This window comes from Arctopsyche grandis, chromosome 4 (assembly GCF_051622035.1).
Source record: "Arctopsyche grandis isolate Sample6627 chromosome 4, ASM5162203v2, whole genome shotgun sequence".
Taxonomy (NCBI): Eukaryota; Metazoa; Arthropoda; class Insecta; order Trichoptera; family Hydropsychidae; genus Arctopsyche; species Arctopsyche grandis.
The window spans coordinates 23,359,693-23,375,625 of record NC_135358.1 but is presented as its reverse complement, the minus strand read 5'-3'; the positions used below and the strand labels follow the sequence as shown (position 1 = coordinate 23,375,625).

The window sequence follows — 15,933 nt, the reverse complement described above, 5'->3', positions numbered from 1 at the left end:
AACACATATGTATGTATGTGCTATTATGTATATTTATTTATTCTGATTAAATTAATGATAGGTATTTAGTTACCAGTGTATATGTATGAATTTTATAAATACTTCTCTTACAACTAATCGATCATCCCTTATTTTTATTCAATATGTCGTGACATCTTGAATAAGAATAAGGGATGTTAAATAAGAATGAAGTAGTATAGACTAGGTTTATCATTTTATATAATATAATTAATAAATTTTGATAAGGATAAATTATATTATTAATGCAACAATTTTTTCAACGTACATACATACATACATACATAGTATATGATGTTTTTACGCCTAATATTTATCACAATTCAAACGGCTCACGTTTCACAACTGTAATGACCCGCATCAACGCGTATTTTTATTTTTTTGAAAAATGACCCTAAGCTTTTTCTATAGTTAGAAAACATACCCCCATCATATAAACGCATTGATGGATGTGCATGTCGCACACGTTCAAACCAGTGGAATCAGATCGATTCGCGACTATTTTTCCCGGACAAAAAATAATGGAGGGACAAAAAATCACAACGAGAGGCGAAGAGAAGCAGAGGGGGAGGGTGGTGGCAGATTAGTCTTCCGGACGACGACAATACGTTATGGTTAACCCCCTCCCCGTTAACAGGGTGGTTGATTAATAGGCCTAACCACCCCATACCTAGATCACGCTTCTCCCTGAAAAGCCTGGGTTAACCCCTCATTTACCAGTTTCCGATGACCGTTTGATCGACGGATGTGACACCGATCGCTCTGCACAAAAGCGATCGCTATTTGCATAGTCGACAGCCGCTCGTTGCCTCTTCATTTTCTCGAATTTCCCGAGTGCGTCCGGATTTTCCGGAAATTGCGTTTGCGACCATCGAAATAACAAATCTATACAACAATGCCGAGTGGTATTTCCGTTTGAAATATGACATTTTATGTAATTTTCATTAATTGGATTAATAAAATATTTTCTAAGACTGCATACAAAATAAATAAAACATACATATTTATATGTATTCTAATATCTAAAAGTTTAAATTTAAACTGATATCTGTGATAATACTTACGATTTGGTATTGGGGAAAGCTTAGTTGGCAAATTTTCGTAAAAAAGAGCTATGTAGTAGTTATGAAATCGGAATATTTATGGATGAAAATATATTATTAAATTAAATGTTTTCCATAAGTATTATACATACATATATCGTTCCAAATTTTAGCAATCTAGACTAATGAATGTATGTACATACATACATATAAATTTGTCAGCACTAAAGCAGCATAGCTTGGTCAATGATAACCATCGAGAGTTTGCCAGGTTCGAACCCGTGGATTGATCTCGATTGAAAATAATTTATTCCGAATATTTTCTGTAATGCTGATAAAAACACTTATATATTTGTGACTCAAGTCGATTTTGTGACAGAGTTTGCTAATTTATCTAATTTCATTGTTGAAACGGTTCCTCATCAAATTGACGAAAACTATCCTACAAATGATGTCACCACTATTTGAATATGATTTCAAAATTTATAATCTATAAATTTATTTATGTACAAGTACTTTCCAGACGACAGGGAGAATAGTGCAATCCCCATCGTCTATTTTATTTTATTTTATTTTACATATACGGCCACAAGGACCATTGAAACATAATACAATAGAACATTAGAACAAATGAAAAAAAAAAAACAATGTCAATATAAGAAAGAAAAGAAAAAAATAGGAGTTTTGAAACAACAAACAATGAAGTTACACCAAAAGAATAAATAAATGAATTAAAACAATAAAATAAAATGCATTTAGCATTTGTACATATTGGAAAAATGATAATGCAACAAATTTTTTAATTAATGTTTACTAATATTAAAAAAATCAAATTGGTTGAATTCGTTTCCCAGTTTATGAAGTCTGGGTAACGTTAAATTATTGTTATAATTAGTGGCATAATTTTTGATGTGAAATAAAGAGTTGCATCTGGAAAATGTCCCCGGTGTATGAAAATTTAAGAGGTCCACTAATTCACTAAAGTCCATAACTCGATAGATAATACTATGAATGATAAAATAAATAAATATAATATAATTATATAATAATAATATTAAATAATAAATAATAATAATAATAATAATTAATTAATCATAATTGGATCCATTGGCTACGCCACAAATAAATAAATGAATTCAATAACTCACATTTTATGTTTTAACTTTGAAGAAATACTTTTCGTCAATGTATCAGACTTATAAATTGAACATTTAAAAAATTATTTTATCGTATTATTATCATGAACTTAATTTAAGAAGAAACTTACATATCGACGTTTAAAAAGTTATTAAATATTTCAAACTTTTTTCCATCCCACTTAATAAGCTTATTTTTAGTACAATTTATATAATATTATCTAATAAAATAATATATTGCTACATGTACATATGTATATGCATATATCCACAGAAAATGATCTCATATTTTATCATACAATAAATCAAAACTCAACAAACCAAACAATTACACGTTCTTTTGATTTAATTAGGCGGGATCTCAAATTTGGAACCAAAGTCAAATATGCGGTAAAATTTCACCGATAAAAAAATTTATTTCATAAGAGGAGATAAAATTGGTTCTGAAAATTGCCAATATAAAAAAGAAGTACGCAATTTCGCAAACACGTGTACGGCGTAACCGCAGATCAAGAATTACGCAATTCGCACACGACGTTAAACGACTTTATCTCGCGCGAATTTTCCCGGAAATGAACTCAGCCTTCCGGCCCCCAGTCCTTAATTGTCTGAGTTTTTCTACTACGCCTAACATACATACATACATACATATTGTATATAAGGCGGTTCCTAACCAAGGATTTCCATTCGGGAGCTTAACATGTGTAAGCGCGAGCTCGTAAAGCAACATTACGCTTTACGCTGAACACTTCTTTATTTTCGTTTAAAATGCAAAGGGGAGTTGCGACGGCAATGAAACTTATTTTCGGAGTATTATTCGCGATTTATGATCTTTTATTACACGCTAAATTTAGTATTACAAGCGGGGTTATTATAATGTACCATCAGAAGAAAAATCCGCACAGGAGAAAGCAGCCTTCATTACAATTGCCCATGTACGAAGCTTAAGAAAGTGAAGTGTACATTTTTAAGTAGAGGGGGTTTTCAAATGAAATTTGTAGTAAATAAATAAATTTGATTTTTCGGTGTATCGGTGTTCAAAAATAGCTTGAATTCGATTTAAAAAAGTGTCAAGTGAAGAATATCGATATGAATTTTGATATTTCGGGCACGCTTCATAAAAATTACCCACTATTATTCGCGGGAATTCGAACCGTGAAGTTTTCTTTTATATTCGCTTTAAATCAAAAGAAAATATCGTGACGTTTTTCATTCCAAATTGAGCGAAACCAATAGTTTCGAGAGATGGCGATTTCACGTGTATTGAAATCCGTTCGATTTTTAAAATTTGATATATTGAAGTACCGTCTTTTTACAGAACGTTAAAATCATTTTTTTATTTATTTAACATAATTGGGAGAGGCGGTAAAGCCGATAGACCCCAGAGGTTTGACTTATATATAAATTAAATGATAAAAAAAGCAATAAAACATTCAAGATAACAATAATATAATAAAAATAAAACAAGGCTACTGACCATGAAATGTCAGTCTCCAAAATTTTTGGATTTTTAAATGTATTTGTTACGATTATTTTTCACCACCGAATTAGCGCAAGCGATTTAAATTTATATCGTTGGAAAAACCGCGCAAAATGGCAAGGTTTCAAACCAATCGTAAGAATGAAGGAATATTGCCTGACAAATTAGCGAAGTGAATAGCCTTGTAAGAAGAATAAATCATGTTCGGGAATTTAAAAAAAAGTTAAAGTATTGATGTAAATAAAAAGTAACCCCCAAAAAAATCTGGAACTTATTCATAGACTTTTCAAAAAATTTTTTAACTTTGTGAAAAAAGCTAATAAATATATTAGCTTTATTAGTGCATAATGACATATCACTTAAAAGTGTCACTTCTTTCAGATTGATTTTCTTCTATAATATATGTATATATGTACGTTGTTTTTCACTAGTTAAAATAAAACGACTCACTTAATTTGTTAATTGTATTTTAAACAGTTTTATGGAGTTCTAAATCGGTTGGCGATACATGGGTGTTCGAAATGGGCTGATAACCGCAATTGGAGATAATCTTACTTTGAGTGGAGAGGAGTAGGAGAACAAGAGAGGGAAGGAAGGATGCTCCGTTCACTTTCCAAAACAATAAATATTTCCCGGGAAGACGTCGGCCTCTCTGATCGTTTTCAATTAAAGATAAGGGAGGCAACGAAACCCAACAAAAAGGGGACGAAGGAGGCTGGATGGGAGGATGAAAGAGAACAATCGGAAGGGGGGGGGGGGGGTTAGCAGCAGAACTGTGAGAAATATTTGACCGTCGAACAGGTGAGGGGTGCGATATCGGTAACAGGAAGCCTGATTTATAGAGACACTCGCTTATCTGAACAACGAAAATTCGCTTGCATATCCCATATACGATTTGAAAAATGTCCATCGAAGCGATTAAATTGATTTTTTTTTAAAACGTATTTCAATTTGATCTCCAATATATATATATGTATACATTATAAATTTTTTTCTATTTGAGTCTATTTTGACATTCACAGCATTAAATATCGTAGACATTCATAAAAAATTTAATTTTGTAGGTGTGTATGAGAGTATACATGGGTATTTTTTCGTTCAATATATATTTTTATCTATGAAACTAAAAAAAAGTAAAATCACAGGCACACTTATTGGATAAGCAATTCGCTCCTGTGTAAAATTTTCAGTACAGCGAATTGCTTTACATCAGAATTCTTTGTTGTCTGTCATCTTTTTCAGTCTATCTCCTCTCTTGAACACAAAAACTCTAGTCATGCATCTTGTTGTAAATAAAAATCCTTTTTCGCAAAATTTCTCGTTCAAAAAGTACTTAGAGCATGTATGAATTTTTTTTTATTTACACACCTGCTTTATGTTACACAAATAAAACCACTTGAACAGATAAAATTGAGCTCTTTGAGTCTGCTGTAAATCTTTAAACCAATTTATGTGTTTTTAATCAAAACTATACTATTCAATGCAGCAACTCAAGCGAGAGGAGCGCAGATGGAAATCGTCCGAATACATATGCATTTACATGTACATATATACATATATATATATATATATATATATATATATATATATATGTATCAATCTATATATCAGCGTACATTTTCCTCGAAAATGGAGCGACATGATAATTATCTGAATATTCCATTCTGAATTGAATGACCAACATTTCACGGCGTATTTATTTGTTTATATGAAGAAAGTTTATTCGTCGTCGGCAATCAGTGTCCCGACAGAAACTGGGAGCGGAAGAGAAGGGGTTGAAAACGGTTACGGTGAACGTGCAGCCTCCCAAAGTCTCCAGGGCCGCACGTGAGCCTGCGATAAAGAGAGCCACGAAAATTTACTCACGTGTCATTAAGTTTTGTTTCATTGCCTTATCAATTTTAGCCCGCGAACTTCCCCACGGTCTCCTGGGGACACGGCGGTACACTTTATTACAAACTTTTGGGTCAAAGATACGCTATTATAAATATACAGTGAGACTTACCCCTACTTTAAACTATTTAAAGGATTTCTCTAGTTATTTATTATATTATACAAATACATGGAAGAATATCCAATTCAATACGCGATGGAAAATTTTGGAAAATTTGCCTATTGATAGTTGAGGTATGGTATACGAGATTAAAATCGCCTTTCTGTAAATTTAATGGGTGATTAATATTTTGATGGACGTACTTTTCTGTTTTATAAATTTTTTATTATGTATCCGGAAGAACTTTTGCGCTTATATTAAAATACCAAATATATTCAATTACATATGTATGTGCATCATTTTTATTTCAAGGGGACGCATTTTACAAATTTTATTTGGACAGGTTTCAAGTATTATGCATATGTATTAATGACTTACAATTGTAAAATTTTAAATATTAAATATAATACATTGATGGCCACTATTTTAAGGAGATAAAATATGCTCCTTTTATCGTTGCGAATTTTAAGATAAATTAAGTCGTTGTGTGGTAAAACATTTTACACATACATACATACCATATGTATGATATAAAAACGTCATTAGATTTTCGAGCAGAGCTGAAACATCGAAACCACAGTCTAGTTAATTCATAATATTTTTTTGGATATGCGCCATTACATATCTTTTCTCATGACATTGTACGTATTCATCTCTTCCCCTTCCTCTGTTAATGCGATCCAAGTCTTTGAAGTTTATAACCAGAAACTGCAGTGGACAGTGGCTTGGTCGGTGGCAATAAGTCGGTCCATACGGAGCTGAAACCGCTGCACTCGGAAAATGAAAGGGGAGGGGGAGGGAAAAGATAGAAGTGACCATGTATGCCGAGTTTTCCCCTTTCCAGAATAAATTATGCCGTTTTGTGGTCGGGATAAAATGCCGCATAGGGCGGCTGTAACGCTTAACCGGATTATGATGAGCGTTTAGCAGAGTTTCAGGTGTCGCATGCCACATTATTCTTTGGGACGATATGAACCCTTTTTGGTTTAATTGAAAAATACGCCCTTATGAAATATTCTATTGGATTCTAAAGTTTTTTTTTTATTTAAAGACCGTTTTCATCCTCCAAAATAGCTATTGAATATTTTATAATATCGTCCGATATTATTATGATATTAAAATGAACGATTTATTTTATAAAAATATTTCATTATTTACTTACTTTTGCCAACAAAAATTCGAAATATTTCATTATATGAAAATAATTTTAGTCAATATAATTTTTAATTTATTTTTTTTACAACATGGCTTGAAATTAAATAATACTATATTGTATCTATATGTTCTTCTGTCAAATTTGTGAAGTGTATTGTATGTATTTCAAAATTCAATAGAAAAAGAAAACGATTTGAAAATAAATAAAATTCTTTATTATTGAATGAAGTGTGACAGCATGCTATACACCTATTCACTGATACTAAATAAGCGCATTTTTTTAGTATCAGTAAATAGAACTATACTGCATAGGTACTGAGATAATGTGTATTAAAAATGATTTGAGTAATTTAATATCATTTTGAGATTTGATTCATATAGACGTATTTTTTTTCTGTTTGAAGTAAATATATTTATTTACATGTGCATAGATATAATTTGTTTTGTAATGGAACTCGTAAATATTTATGTTATTATAAAAATAAATTTGATTCCATTTTTATTCCACAAATATACTTGATAAATAGACAAAGCTGACATAATATCGTTTTTGTGGAAAATGTAATAAAAACAAGCAATCGAAGGATTCCATTTATATTTTTAAAGATTCCTTGAAAAGATTACAGCTTTCTCTGAAAAATACCCTCATCATCTTATATGGAGTATTTATTTACAGCTTTGAATCGAACGTGTCGTGACGAATTTCAATGGGATTTGTAGAGCGAAACTATCCAATTAAAATTAATACGCACAGGAGAGTTTTGCAGTGAGCTAAACACATTACTACCTTCGTACCATACATATTTACATATGTATGTTAATATACACATCATTAATACCCAAAATTTCCACACATAAAAGTCAACGCATATAATTTCCCGACATACCGGAAAATTAATAGCGGCATACATAACATAATACAAATAATTATTTCATTTAATAGAATAATATGTTGCGTGTTCTTCGTATTGTTCAGCGGGGATCGATGAGTAACCGTTGGGCTGACAAAAAAAGGCAAATGGACCGAAAACCAAGAAAATATTAATCTGCTGAAATGCTTTCACGGATTGTTAAGCCTTGTTCACATACACACACACATAAACATGAATTTACAAGCAAGTGTGTACGTCTCGTGAGGACACGTGTAAGTACCGAGTGTGTCACATACATTTGTTCGCCAAATTAATTAACACTCACCATGATGAACGAGCCAAGTGCTAACGTGTTCACTATAGTGTGCTTACTCTACTTGTTGATAAATCGAGATGCTCCATGGAAGAAGAGCGTAATAGGTTGAAAACCTTGCTTAAAAAGTGATTAATACTTAATCAAATTGATAGTTCATTCGTAGATATATTTGATCCAAGTATATGTATGTGTATATAAATTTGATATTTCGAATAACTTATCAAAATTAATTTATGCGATTGGGACAGAATTGGCTATAATACGAATTTTAATCATTTTAATTCAATACATGTACTGGGGAGTACAAATTTACTAAAATTTAGATTTTTTGATTTTAATAATATTAGAATATTCGGAAAATTTTCATTTAAATACGGTTTTGTTTTCGCTTATCATTTTTATCATGAGCTACGAGTATCCCAAACAAACATACATAACTTGGAATACAAAACAGTTTTTACATCATAAATTTGGGACAAAAATTATTAGTAGTTTTAACAGTTTTTAAATAAATGGGTTGTTATATCGACCATGTAACTCAAACGGACTGGAGTTTTGGGGTTTCTTTAGTAAATTATGGCCTTGTTTGATTTTATTTCATTTATTATGTCTCTACATTGTACACAAAATGAAATATTTTTAGTGTAAAAAGACCACAAATGCTCAAATAAAGCTTTACGATGGTTTATTTTAAATTTTTTAATAAAATATATTTAAAAAATTCTTTCTTTTCCCTATTAAAACAAAAAAATTGTATACTATGTATAAGATTTTTAATTAATATTTCAAAAATCTTCAAAACTTCAAACTTGATTTTATTGAAACAAAAAAATTATTATTGTGGTTGTCTTGCACTACATGATCGATATATGAATAGTATGACTATCACGTTCCGACACGTAATTTTTACGCATTTTTCATGAATAGTTTTGTCATAAACCCCTCCATAACCATTTTTAATGGCTATAATAATACTATTGTTTCAAAAATCAGTTGAAATTCATCTTATATAAATATGGTATGTCAATAAATATCTTTTTGCATAAAATTTATTACTAAAAACCACTTTAATATGACCAATATATGTACTGTTCTACCTAGTTTTAGATTATAGAATCAGTATATTGGAACTACTTAATCATGTTTAAAATTTTTCATGCTTTATGGATTTACCGATTTACCGATAACGATTTCCAAGTATGTACAAAAATATTTTATTGAGAATATAAATTTATCCTCGTATAAATATAATAAATATACATACGTATGTAAAATCGAGGGGAGTGAGAGAGCGCTGGAGATGGGTTTAATGTGTGTTATAGTCTCCCGAGGGATGCTCTCATATGGCGGTTAGGCGCGCCGCTAATGGCGAATCCAGGGCCGTGCCTAGGGGCGTCACTCCATAATCACCTGGCGTCGGGGCGCCGGTTAAAGCGCGCATAAATTACTTTATAATTTGTTGAGCGTGCGCCCCCCAGCTCCCTCTCATCCCACCCCTCCCTACCCCTTCCGCGGAATCATCGTGACAAATTACCGAAACGGGGGGCCGCAAAGGCCGTTAGCGACGAGGTGAACTGCTTTTCGCGAATACCAGTTACTGCCTGTTAGTTCATGGTTGAAATTATGCGACGTAGAGTTTAGTTTACGTTGAGAGAATTACATTATTCATTATCTTCCTATACCCCTACTTCACCCTTCGCAGCTCTAATCTAAATTTGATTAAAATGTGATTGCATCATTTGCAAAAGCGTGGATTATCACGAAAGTACCTATGGCTTTGTGATGAACGTGCTTGTTCACATTGCAATCTGTTGACTGGGGATCTACATAAATTTATCATTTATATAAATTAATTTTACATGCAAGAACGCACGGGAAATTCATTTATTCTTGTGTCTATGATGGTAAAATGATTATCATATTTATTATGCAAATACATATATGTATGTATGTACATACATATGTATAATAAATAATACATAAAAGAATATTTTTTTAAATAAACCACAGAATCCTATAATATCTTGAATTCTATAATAGCTAATTTATCTTCAATACGTTTCGTGCTACAAAATGTGAAAAATCCCGCTTTCAACCAATACACTGATATTACGATAAATTTGATATACTATTATAACGTGGACGTATAGAGGGGGGTTTATTGTTGTTCCGTCGACGAATCAGCTTCGAATGAATCACGGAACAGATCCACCGAATATTTATACAGAGCGTGTACTCAGCACGGTTCCACGACATAATGTCCAATGATATAAGATCCAACGACAAAGGTACCACGAAAGAAGATCCACCCGATAGAATATCCACCTGATAAGTGATCCAGACGATAAAAAAACCCAGATGATAAAATGTCCGACCGAATATCGTCCAACCGGTTAAAGGTCCAGCCATAAAAAGTCCGAAAACAAAATATAAAAAAGTAATAATGGTTGATAAAACACTCCATATTTAAATCAGATATCGAGTCAATTTGACTTGATATTCGATTGAATACTCGGTTAATACTCGATACTCGATTGAATATTCGGTGAGTGAATCGAATTTGGTGTGGCCAACCGGATTTAAATTTTTTAAATTATTTTCCGGATATAATAATAATGTTAGATTAAATTCTCCGTGATTGTATCGGATATTGAGTCAGGTGTCATCAATCAGATTCTAGTTGTTTAAATTACTTTTCGATTGCAAAAAATAATTATGCGTAATTAAATAGTCCGTGACACCTGACTCCAAATTCGATTCACTCACCGAGTATTCAATCGAATATTATTGTTTGTTGTATTCGGAAAATAATTTGAACCTTTTGAATCCGGCTATCCATATTTATTAATAAGGAGCGTTTTATCAACCATTATTACATTTTTTATATTTTGTTTTTGGACTTTTTGTGGCTGGACCTTTAACCGGTTGGACGATTTTCGGTCGGACGTTTTATCATTTGAGTTTTTTTCGTCTGGATCACTTATCAGGTAGACATTCTATCGGGTGGATCTTCTTTCGTGGTACCTTTGTCGTTGGATCTTATATCATTGGACCTTATATCGTGATACGCTAGTAAACCAGTATCGATGAGCTCCAATCACCTAATATCTACGCTTCACTATGTATTACTAAATATATAATATACTAGAACGAAAGAGAATCACGAGTATGATATACTTTTAATATTAAATAATATGAATTGCCATACCCGGAGTGACTATTTGAGAATTGTTGGCATTGCAATTGCAAGCGTTGGCAGAATTTCCGTCGTATGGACATTCCAAAATGCAGCTCTCATCTTCGCAACCGATAGCTGTTGAAAAAATAAATCAACATTAATACATTTAAAGTAAAATTATACTATTTAACGAAACATTATTTATACCTGGCTCAAGGACTGGAAGTTCGCACAAATCTCCAGTAACACCAGGGGAACAATCACAACTAATGGCAGCTGCTCCCATTTGCCTAAAAATAAAAATTTATATTTTTAAAATCCCACAAAGTACATTCATTTTTTTATTTTTATTAACCACTAAGGAACTTAATGGTGAGATAGGGCTAAAAGGATAAATATAACGAAACTTTGAATATTGATGAATACACATCGCCCATTTGCAACAACACTGTTACAAATCAAATTTGAATTATATTAAGATTACATTTGAAAGCATCACAACATTTGATTTGATTAAATTTTTAATGCAAATGAGCAATGTACTAGCTGTTTAAAAACTATGCGTAAATAAATGCGCATAGTCTTGGTAAAGTTAATTTATTTAAAGCTTTTCCAATTCCTATATAGACGTCAGACAGTAAAAAAATTGTTTTAAGCCGTCTTTAAAACACTGAAAAAAATGTATTTGTCATGAAATCACCATTTTACATGCGGCCGAACTTTCCAACTACTTACACCGCACATTCATCGTTAAAGCTCGAGTTGGACGAGCGGCAGAAAACAATACTCTATCTTATTCGTTGAAGCAAATTATCAATTCAGAAAGGTATACATATATACATCGGTATAGTATGTAGCTTACAGAAAGCGATAGACTGGATGGCAGGCGAGAGAGAGAGAGAGAGAATAAATGTAGCCTAGATTACGTAGCAAACAAGACGAGATAGCGGAGGGTGAATAGTCTTGCGGCTCACATTGCGCCCACCTGAGATCAACTGTGAGCCCTTTCACCAATATTAAAACGGACCCAGGCGGCTTTATGGAACTTTGCCCCCGTGCATATACATACATACATTTCGAGCTCCTATATACAGCACATTTCCTTCAACAGTCTTAATGAAAGTCGGTTAGATTCTCATTCATTTTATTGTTTTTTTTTTAATCATGAAAAAATTCAAAGATTTTAATCCAGAATTAAACAATATGCCTATTATGTATGATCAAAATAGTATATATTAGGGCATCCGATCCCGGGATCCCAGCGTTTTCTGGTACCGTGAATCCTAGTGCTGAAACTAGTGTCAATACCGGGATTACGGTGCTGACAGAAATTTATTTAAAAATATTAATTTTACAAAAATAATATTTATAAAACATAAAACAACGTAATATTAATATTAAGTATGTATTAAGGATACTTCATATGTAAATATGTATGGATACATAGCATTAAAGCTGGTTAACCTATACTATATATGCAATAGATCAAAGCCTATAAACATACATACATACTACATAATATGTGTGTATGTACATGTTGAATGTTTATAGGCTTTGATCTATTGCATATATGGTGTAGTTTAACGAACTTTTATGCTATGTATCCATACATACATATGTATGTGGTATCCTTAATATTCTAGATATAATTTTGATTCAATTAAATACATACAGGAATGTACTTGAAATTTTAATCATTATATTATGTTACTATATATTAAAATCTAATATCGTCTTCAAATTATTTAGAGAAAAGCATACATATATACTAGGTCATTCAATCCCAGAAGGTTTTTTCAGCACCGGGATTGCGGTTCTGGAAATTTCCGATCCCGGGATCCCGGGATCGGAATCCCTTTTTTTTTTTTTTTTTTTTTTTTTTTTTTTTTTTTTTTTTTGGTGCCATCTTATCGATTCCCGATAAATCATCACCAGCGATATCGTTGCTCTTCAGATCATGTACGGGCACTACGGAATCATCACTCCGTCCCCAAAATTGTGAATTGGGCTTCTGAATCTCTCACATTCAGAACACCAATTCGTGAGGCTTTTTTCGCTTTAAACGCCTCTGCTGGTGAGTTGTGTCCAATAGCTGCAACGCTTCTATGTTAGGGTGACGGTGCAGTCTCAACTCGTGCCTCCCGGCGCATTCTCGGATGACTTCTTTTACTTTTTTGATTTTAAGGTCCTTGTGGATCTCTTCATTTGTGACGAAGCGATATGCATCGGTGATAATCCTCAAAAACTGGTTTTGACATCTTTGCATTTTTTCGATATTGGATGGCTTACTGCATCCCCACAGTTGTATGCCATATGTCCATATTGGCTTCACGATTGCCTGGTATATCAGTTTTTTGCATTGTAGGTCTAATTTGGAGTGTCTTCCTATTAGCCAATGCATTTCTCTTTGTTTAATTCGAATCTGTTCTATTTTTTTTTTAATGTGTTGCCTCCACGTAAGCCTTGAGTCAAGATGCAGTCCTAAATATTTAGCTGACAAAGCTTGTGGAACTTGGATTCCGTTTATGAAAGTCTGAGTGCTGACACTATTTCGTCGCAGTGCAAATGTGACCTGCATTGATTTTAGCTCGTTGAGTTTCATTTTCCAGTCCTTGGTCCATTTGCTGATCTTGTCCAGTGCACGCTGCAGGCGTTCAAATGCTTCCTTCTGTGACTCGCTCGATGACATAATGACTGTGTCATCTGCAAATGTTCCAATGAATGTCTCTTCGCTTGTCGGGATGTCAGCAGTGTATATCAGGTACAGTATAGGCCCTATTACGCTTCCCTGTGGTACTCCTGCAGAGGCTGTGAAAAAGTTAGAGAATGCCTCCTCATGAGCAACTCTGAATTTGCGTCCGGATAAGTATGATTCCAGTAATTTGACATAATTTCCAGGTAATGACTTGCTGATTTTGTGGATAAGTCCTTCGTGCCATACCCTGTCGAAGGCCTGTGAGACATCAAGAAATACAGCTGGACAATACTTTTTTTCCTCTAGCGATTGCTCTATTTTTGAAATAACACGGTGCACTTGATCGATGGTAGAATGTTTCGACCTAAATCCAAATTGGAAGTCGGGAACATCGGTTAAGGGCTTGAGTCTTTTTAATAATAGTTTTTCGAATAGCTTAGAGATCGCAGGCAACAAGGATATTGGTCTGTATGATGTCACTTGTTCGGGTGACTTTTCAGGTTTCTTCAACATTATGATTTGAGCAGTTTTGAAGCACTCTGGCACATGCTTGAGCCGGAAACATGCATTGTATAAGTATGTTAGCATGATAATAGCCTTTTTTGAAAGTTCCTTGAATAGTCCCGGTGAGATTTCGTCAATTCCAGGTGCCTTTTTAGGATTTATATTGTCATCTATTTCTTTAGCTACTTCCATAGGGGTGACAGTTTTGATTAGTTGCTGTGGTTGATACATTGGTGTATAATCAGCATCAGATTGAATATTGTGTGGTTGGAATACTGTCTCTAAGTGTTGTGCAAACAGCTCAGCTTTTTCTTTGTTGCTTCTTATCCACTCTCCTTGCGCATTTTTCAGAGGTGGTATTTGTAGAATTGGTCGTTTGAATTTCCTAGTTGCTTTCCATAGTGAGTGATTTTTATCAGCTGCAGGGCCCAAACCTTCCAAATATTTTTCAAAACAATTTTGTTTATGCTCTTTAATAAGTCGGTTAACTTTGTTACTTATGTGGTTAAATTCTCTTTTGTCTGCAATATTTCTGGTTCTATGCCATATTCGTCTTGTTCTACGTCTTTCTTTAATCAATTGTCTAATTTCCATGGGGTAATTAATGATTTGGTCTGGTTTTTCTTTTGGTACAGGTGTAGCTTCTTTCGCAGCCTCTCGTACAGAGTCAATAAAATTTTGAGTGTGTAGTTCGAGATCTTCTATAGTTTTAAGTTTCACTATTAAATTTATTGATTGGTCTAGTTTTTTCCTGAACATATCCCAGTTAGTGCGTTTATTTGTCAGGTTCTGTCTCCTTATTCTTTTAATTACCAGTGTGCTCAGTGTCATTAGCACTGGTGTGTGATCAGAAGTAAGGTCCTCTATTCCTTCGACCTCAATGTTGTTTGGGGCTATTCCTTTGGATATAAAAAAGTCAATTAAATCTGGTACCTTTTTACTGTCGGTCGGCCAGAAGGTTGGTTTTTGTGAGGAATGATACTCGCACGAGGAGCTCTGAATCGCGTATAGAAGGTTGTTTCCTTTACCAGGAGTTATAAGTCGTGATCCCCAAGCTGTATGTTTAACGTTGTAGTCTCCTCCAATAATAAATCTTGGCCCAAGGGAATTAAAGATGTTTATAAATTGGTATTTTGTGATGGTATGCTTTGGAGGACAATATGCTGCAGCAATATTTAAGTCAGCATTGCCATATTTAATTGTGATGATAGTAGCTTGCATGAATGGTTCTCTGATATCTTTTTGTTCGAAGTGCTGGATATTTTTTTTGATTAAAATAGCACTACCACCGCGAGCTCGTTCACTAGGATGTGTTGTCCAATAAGCCGAGTATCCGTTTATCTTTATGTAACTTCTTTGTGAAAAGTGTGTTTCTGATATTAGTGCTAGATCGATGTTGTTTGTCTTTAGAAACACTTCAAGTTCATGGACTCTCTGATTGAGTCCGTTTGCATTCCATGTTAATATGCGTAGGGAATTATCTGTCATTTTTATTATGTTTACTTGGTGATTTGCACTGATTTTCAATTTTTTCCACTCTGGT

At 33.2% G+C, this 15,933-nt stretch overlaps 1 protein-coding gene across 1 annotated transcript in view; it reads right to left on the bottom strand.

The window, feature by feature from the left end:
- The window catches only part of LOC143910803 (uncharacterized), a 51,930-nt gene that overhangs the window by 13,615 nt on the left and 22,382 nt on the right, over window positions 1-15,933 (bottom strand). The window contains exons 3-4 of the mRNA XM_077429399.1: window positions 11,399-11,481; window positions 11,222-11,326 (exon numbers count right to left, since the gene is read on the bottom strand). Of these exons, the coding sequence (XP_077285525.1) occupies window positions 11,222-11,326; window positions 11,399-11,481 (188 nt within the window). The remainder of the gene's footprint in view (window positions 1-11,221; window positions 11,327-11,398; window positions 11,482-15,933) is intronic.